Here is an 8,081-nt window from a genome sequence, read left to right on the forward strand (position 1 = left end):
CATAATGAAACCATGAAGGTAAAATAATTTATTTAATTTGTCTCATAATTATGTTTTAATTACTTTAAGACAATCATTAATAAACCAAATATATTCTAACAAAAAAAAAAGAGCATTGTTTCCCAAAACATGTTCCATTAATTATTCCTTAATTAGCTTTTAGTATCAATTGTTTTCCTTATTATTTTAGGCATTCAATTGGATAGAATATTTATAAATTATATTTTTTTCTTTACTACCGTTGTTTTGTTTAATGTTAACTGTTTTGAAAAAATTTGTTATTTCATTAATCATTTTACAAGTTCTTTTTTCAGAAGATTATAGGAATAAGCATTTTGAACACTTTAAGAGGACACTATTTGTAAATGAGTAAAACAAAAAAAGACGTTTCAAGAGGACACTATTGTTTTTAAAATAATTTAATAAGGGTTTGTTTGACATAGTTTTTTGTTTATTAGTTTTATGAAAAAACAAATACAAGAAACAAGAAAAAAGTGTTTTGAAAAACTATCATGATTTAAATAAATTTGACTAACTTTTAATTGATTATATCATATGATTTTGAAAAACGGATAACTAAAGCGATACCAAACGCTGAGCTAGTGCCATTAAAATTTAAAAGTGACATTGAAATAACTAAGTTTAGCATACATTTTTCACAGAAAAGTTATAGTTATCATTGAAAACTAAAAGATAAAACAAGTTAACAACCAAAAAATACATATAAATAGCATTATGAATTATATAACTAATAAATAAAGTTGAGTCACACAGCTAAACCACACGACACGACACTTGACATTTTGCCAAAATGTTGGGCGCGCCATACAGGCCACAACTATGTATAAACATGTCACGATAGATTTTAGGTAAGAGATATCGAATAAATTATTTAGCATAGAAAATTATTTTAGAGTTTTAATTTAAATGAACATTGAACATTTAGCCTTTCACATACATAAAATAATTTCAAATTTTCACTACACATCTTATATAATTGTAATTTTTGCATCATAAAATTCATTTTGAAATATTATTACAATAGGATTCATTTATGATATGGCTTAACCATTTATGAGTACTTTATTTCTATTTAACAAATACGAAAAAAAAAAAAAAAAGTTATAATTTTCTATTTTTTTTCTAAGTTACAAAGATATATATTTCTTAACTACGTAAGTTTGATATAAATATATTTAACTTTTTGATAGTTACTTCATACTATTTCTATTCCCTAATAAAGCTAAAAAAAAAAAAAGTTTGTATAAATCAATGATATCGTACCTAATATCCTACATTATTATAAGTATTATATGCCCTTTATAAAGTACTTCGTATGTGATAAGATCTGAAATTTGAGCCAAAAAGTATATATCCTAAAATTTTAACAACACTGGACATCATTGGGACAAAACTAGTAGTATACATATAAATACATCACAAAATAAGCATCCGACTAATTCTACTTACATTTCATATTACGTAAGAGATTTAAAGTTTTCCAATAAATTAAATTAGAAAAAGACAACCAAAATAATAAAATATACATTAAAAAAAACCTTAACTGTTTTTTTTTTATATAAAATAACAAATACAACCTTACAAAAGTCAACAAAGATGATAACTGAAGTGGAATTTTAAAATATAATAAACTAAATAAAACCAGTGCGATCAGTTTTTTATAAAATATTTACTATAATTTTAGGGTTAGTCTTGTATGTGCGATTTGGCCACATTGGTTTATCAGAGTAATTTTCATTTATATGTATGAGTAACCTCATTTAATCATAAGAGTAATCCCATTTTGTCCATATAAGTAACCTAAATTCATTATAAGAGTAAAATCAAATATTTAGAAATAAATAACCCTATTTGTTTATTCGAGTAACCTCTATTCTTTTGTTTTAAAAAATAATTCCACTTATTTAAGAGAATAACCCCGCCAGTGGGTTTCCCGCTGCCAGTCCCAAGCCTGGATAAAGGAGGAGGGTTACGGTAGGCCAGTGACAGCCAGTATAAAACTTCGTCACATCCCATGACATGAGCCAAACAGATATTTTCGTGGGGGCGTTCCCTACTCAGCGACGCGCTGCACTTCCTAGACCCGGGTGTAGTGATAAGTATGCAAGGGTTGCTAGGTCGTCGCCCAGAAGCGACGCGCCACATTGCCCGAGTGTGGTGTCAAATGAGCAAGGGCGTGCCATTGGGGCGTTCCCTACTGAGCGACGCGCTGCACTTCCCAGACCCGGGTGCAGTGATAAGTATGTAAGGGTTGCTAGGTCGTCGCCCAGAAGCGACGCGCCATATTGCCCAATTGTGGTGTCAAATAATCAAGGGCTTGGAGTTGGGATCAGGAGGGAGCGTGGGAGAAAAGAATTTAGTTTGCGGATTGGTTCTTGGAATGTGGGGTCTCTTACGGGAAAATCAGCAGAATTGGTAGAAGTAATGAAAAGACGACGCGTGAACATCATGTGCCTCCAAGAGACAAGATGGACAGGAGAAGGAGCTCGAGGCTTGGTTTTGGGGTATAAGGTATGGTATGTTGGGCAAGAAACGAGCCACAGAACAAGGAATGGTGGAGCTAGGAACGGAGTTGGTGTGGTTCTCGATGAGAGGTTGGCAAAAGAGGTGATCGAGGTCTATCGGAAGAACGATAGGTTGATAAGGCTGAAGTTGCTATGTGGCAAGGAGATTGTGAATGTTATCAGTGCTTATGCTCCCCAAGTGGGTTTAGATGCAGAAGAGAAACGACAATTTTGGGAGGACCTAGACGAGGTGGTGCAGGGTGTCCACCACTCAGAGAAGTTATATATTGGAGGGGATCTAAATGGGCACGTTGGGGCGAGCCGAGATGGCTATGAGAGTGTCCATGGAGGCTTTGGGTATGGGCAGAGGGACGCCGGTGGTGAAGCTATTATGGATTTTGCCCAATCATATGATTTAATTTTGGCTAATACTTGGTTTAAGAAGAGGGATTCACACTTGATAACTTTTCGGAATGGAGCAAATGCAACTCAAATAGACTTCCTGCTCACAAGGAGCATAGATAGACAAAGTTGCATAAACTGTAAGGTTATCCCAGGGGAGAGTGTGGTCACCCAACACCGGCTATTGGTAATGACTATTCGTCTGAAAGAGAAGGCGAAGAAAAAAGTTAGACAAGAAGAACCAAGGATAAGATGGTGGACCCTAAGGGATGCAAAAGCTAAGGTTTTTACAGAAAAGGTAATTGAAGAAGCGGATTGGGATGGAGAGGTGGATCCGGACATGACTTGGTTACGAATGAAGAACTGTTTCCTAAGAGTGGCCAAAGAGGTCTTAGGGGAAGTAAGGGGAAGAACTTCGGTACAGAGAGATACTTCGTGGTGGAATGAAGAGGTGAAAGCAGTAATTAAGCAAAAAAGGGAATGCTATCAAGCCTTAGGAAAATGTAGGAGTGATGAAACCTTTGCAGCGTATAAGGAGGCTAAGAGTAAGGCAAAGGCAGCTGTTCGCCAAGCAAAAGAAAAGGCATATCAGGAGGTTTATGAAAAGCTTGATTCCAAGGAGGGAGAAAGGATCATTTATAAGATGGCAAAGAGAAGACAAGAGGCAAGGAAGGATATTGGCATGGTGAAGTGTGTCAAAGATAAGAACCAAATGGTCCTAGTGCAAGAGGAGGGCATCAAGGACAGGTGGAAGGGGTACTTCGATGAATTATTTAATGGAAGTAATGGAGTTGTGATAGGAGATACCTCTATGAGTGATGAAGAAATCAACATGGAGTATGTGCGAAGGATTAGGAGAGTAGAGGTGGAGATTGCACTGAGGAAGATGAAACCTAAGAAGGCGGTTGGCCCTGATGGGGTACCGATAGAGGTGTGGAGGTGTTTGGGTAAGATTGGTATTGATTGGTTAACAAACCTTTTCAACAAGATATGGACGGCTACAAGGATCCCACAAGATTGGAGGAAGAGCACCTTGGTCCCGGTTTATAAAAACAAAGGAGACGCTCAAGATTGTTCTAACTATCGAGGAATTAAGCTTATGAGCCATACTATGAAGTTGTGGGAAAGGGTGATTGAACAAAGGTTGAGGGCATGCACAAGCATTTCAGATAACCAATTTGGTTTTATGCCTGGGAGATCTACTATGGAGGCAATCCATTTGATAAGACAAATGATGGAGTTTTATAGGGTAAAGAAGAAAGATCTTCATATGGTCTTTATTGATTTAGAGAAGGCATATGACAAGGTGCCAAGAGAGATACTTTGGTGGGCAATGTTGAAGAAAGGTATCCCACGAAGGTATGTAGACCTAGTTAAGGATATGTATCGGGATGTGTCAACAAATGTGAGGACATGCGGAGGGTTGACAAAAGATTTCCCTATTACAATCGGATTGCATCAAGGGTCTGCATTAAGCCCTTTTCTTTTTGCAACGGTTCTAGATGAAGTAACTAGACCAATTCAAGATGAGGTTCCATGGTGTATGTTGTTCGCAGATGATATCGTTTTGGTGGATGAGACTAAGGATGGGGTTAATGTCAAGTTGGAGCAATGGAGGCAAAGGTTGGAATCTAGAGGGTTTAAGCTAAGTCGGAGTAAGACTGAATATTTGGTATGTCGTTTTGGCACTCAGAGGGGGACAAGCAATGAAGTGGTGAGTTTGGATGGAAAGGATTTGACCATGAGTGAATGTTTTAAGTACCTAGGGTCGATCATCCAGAAGAATGGTGACATTGATCAAGACGTGACCCACAGGATTAAGTCAGGGTGGCTTAAATGGAGAGCGGCCACGGGAGTGTTATGCGACCGCAGCATTCCCTTAAAGTTGAAGGGAAAATTCTACAGGACTGCCATAAGACCAGTGTTGCTCTATGGTACAGAATGTTGGGCTTCTAAGAAAGAGCATATTAAAAAGATGGAGGTTACGGAAATGCGCATGTTAAGGTGGATGTGTGGAAACACTTTAAGAGATAGAATCAGAAATGAGGTTATTCGCAAGAAAGTAGGTGTGGCGGGCATTGTAGATAAATTAAGGGAAAATCGTCTGCGTTGGTTTGGACATGTAAGACGGAGACCCGAGGGTGCACCGGTGCGAAGAGTGGAAGAGTGGGACCATGGAGGGATTAAACGAGGAAGAGGGAGACCAAAGATGACTTGGTTGGAAGGAGTGAGGAAGGATATGAAGTGCATGGATTTACGTGAGGATGAAGTTTTGGATCGTAAGGGATGGAGGAGAAAGATTTATGTTGATGACTACACGGAATAATCAAATTTGGTTCATGTTAGCCGACCCCACTTTTGGGATTAAGGCTTTGATTGATTGATTTAAGAGAATAACCCCTTTTTCTCATATAAGTAACCTACATACGTTAAGATAACCCTATTTGCTCATCACAATGACCCCTATTACTTAATTTATTGCCTTGTATGAGATTATGTGAAGTACCACCATGTGGCTAACCACATATAAGAATTTGTGATGACTTTATCATTTCTAACTTAAAACATTAATTTTGCAATAAATTTCTATTAGAAAAAATAATTTTTATGATGTAAGTAATTAAAGAATTACCTTTTTCCCATTCGTCGGATATTTAAATAAAAATTTTAATATCAAAAGATAATTTTTGTTTTAATATTAAATCACTATCTTTCAATTAAAATTAAATTTTTAAATCTGATTCGTCACATTTGCTTATGATTTTAAATTTTAAACAACTATGCGTTAGTCCCTAAATTCATTGGTCAAAATAATACCTTTTTCTTATGTGGCGATGTAAATTGTCTCCTTCATTTATATGTATTAGATTACATATTGAATTTAAAATGATTTTAAATGGATAAACCTGAAGTGATTGCAATGATTCTTAGCATTAAAGATATGTGAACGGTTATTAGAAAACAGATATAAAGTTATTTTGGGTCACCCATTTTAGGGATGTACTTAGAATAATGTGTGATGGAGGAAATAGTTTTCAAGGTTATTGTTTAAGACGAGCTTTCAGCAAATTCATCTCCCTACTATGGTATGCATCTGAATTATAATGAATTCATCTATCCAAACTACGTTCTCACACAAATGACCAGTAAGCTCAGAAGAGAGCATTTGTGTGGGAAAGTGGTTTGGATAAATGAAGTCATTTTAATTCAAAAGAACACCATCCAAACCATACAAAGGTCTACATGACAATCAAAAGACCCAAAATATTGATATTAGGGAAATAATGTCATTTGAATTAAATAATTAGCTTTCAAAAAAGGCCTAGGCCAATGTAGCAAAACCAGGAGAATTCGCTTGGAAACCCTGATATTTTGATAGATAAACTAACAAAAATTAATGACATCTTCTGTAAAAACTGAAATAAATAGGTGGGTCTGATACTTTGAGGTGATAATTAGCCCTTTGTGTATGTCTATAACTTGGCAAAAACACCACCCGTTCACAAAAGAAGATCAACAGATCTGGCTAAACTCAATTTCATTAAAGTGGGATAACTTACCATACAAAATGCACCTATGGCAAGGGCAATGTTCTCAGCCACCCTAGGCATTGAATCTTCAGCGACCTTTATCATGCACTGAAAATTCAAGGAAGACCATCCACCCCGTAAGCAATTTAGAAAACTGTTATCGATTTCTCTTAGTCTCTTTTCCTTTCTCTCTCTTTGTTTTTTTTTTTTTTTTTTGTTCTTTGGGTGGGGGTGGAGGGGTGTTTGATGAAGGCATTTTAAAATAACCGTAAATTAAAAACAAAAGCAACACCTTTAAAATAATATTGGCAGCCTCTGATATTTTATCCAATGGACTGGTTGATGCTTTAACAACAAGTACTGATGTATATTTGTGCAGCCAATTTTGCATAAAGGATTTCCATGATTGCAATGAAAGTAGAGCAATCAATATATTTCTTGACAGATAAAGAGATGCAGAAATTTGCTTTAGCATGTTGTGATATTTAGCAAATACATCATCTGCAATCTGGAAAGATAAAGTAAAAAGATTTAGACATACTCCATAAGAACATAAGAATATTCCAACAGACATCATTACAACACAATATATAAGCTTAATGAGCTTACTTCCGATTTCCCGTGGTTAGCATCTTTTTGATTGAACTGAAGTTGAAACACAGCAGTACCAGGTATCATTCCTGCAGCATAACGTTTTTCTGGGACAGCAATGTATGACACAAAATATTCAAATCAAGGAAAGGAAAGATATGGAATTGAGATCCAGATGAATTACTTTTTCTATATAACTCTAGCAAATTGCAGCAGACGTTTATTATAAAATCAAATTTTATATTACATTGACATTGTTGAGCAATGTGCTCATCCGAGTCTTCTGTGATAAATAGTACAACAGTCAGAATAACACTATACTTTGCTGATATCAGGTGGATGAAACAGAAGATCAAAGGTCAGCATGTCTTTAAACAAAAAATCCCTACAAAATATAGAGCTTACAAAGCTTTCCATTCTCATATTTAGCATGCAGCATAAATTTCACGAAAACCACAAGATCCTTGATTCAATATGCAGACAATAAACTTATTTTCTAAACCAATATTTTAATTATAATATCATATGACTCCACTTCAAATTCAGCAGAAACTTCCTCTTTTTTTTTCCCATCAGCTCTTTCCCCTTTTATTGGATTTGTAACCATGCACCTTTAATATCCAACAAGGAACTACAAGTTTTACCCTATAGTTTTTCTAGTCTTGCATTAGTCATGCTCAGATTAATTTGCAGTATGTTTAATCAATAAATGCCATCTGTCTACCCAGGTCATCTCTCGCAGGGTATATATATCATGGTGGAGTATATATGGAACAAATTTAGATCCACCAGTCACCACTAACAAATATTATAGTAAAACCAGAACATATCTCAACATAATTTGAGTGGCCATCATTGAAAGTAACAACTTTCTCATGCAAAATCAAGTTTGGAAATACATGAGAAAATTTCTGCAGTATGGCAGGGAATAAAGAACAGGGGGAACAATAGATTCCAAAAACACTAGTTAATTTGATTAGATATAGGATTTAGTAATTAAAAAAAATAAAATAAAATAAAAAATGTTATCCTT

General features: G+C 35.4%; 1 protein-coding gene across 2 annotated transcripts in view; it reads right to left on the reverse strand.

Moving 5' to 3' along the window:
* The window catches only part of LOC145629116 (protein RST1-like), a 43,877-nt gene that overhangs the window by 16,106 nt on the left and 19,690 nt on the right, over nucleotides 1–8,081 (reverse strand). For both annotated transcript variants that reach the window (XM_081681627.1, XM_081681628.1), the window contains 3 exons: nucleotides 7,067–7,155; nucleotides 6,750–6,965; nucleotides 6,488–6,565 (listed from right to left, as the gene is read on the reverse strand). In XM_081681627.1, coding sequence (XP_081537753.1) covers nucleotides 6,488–6,565; nucleotides 6,750–6,965; nucleotides 7,067–7,155 — 383 coding nt within the window. The remainder of the gene's footprint in view (nucleotides 1–6,487; nucleotides 6,566–6,749; nucleotides 6,966–7,066; nucleotides 7,156–8,081) is intronic.

The sequence above is a fragment of the Chenopodium album genome, chromosome 4 (assembly GCF_948465745.1).
Source record: "Chenopodium album chromosome 4, dcCheAlbu1.1, whole genome shotgun sequence".
In the NCBI taxonomy this organism is placed as follows: Eukaryota; Viridiplantae; Streptophyta; class Magnoliopsida; order Caryophyllales; family Amaranthaceae; genus Chenopodium; species Chenopodium album.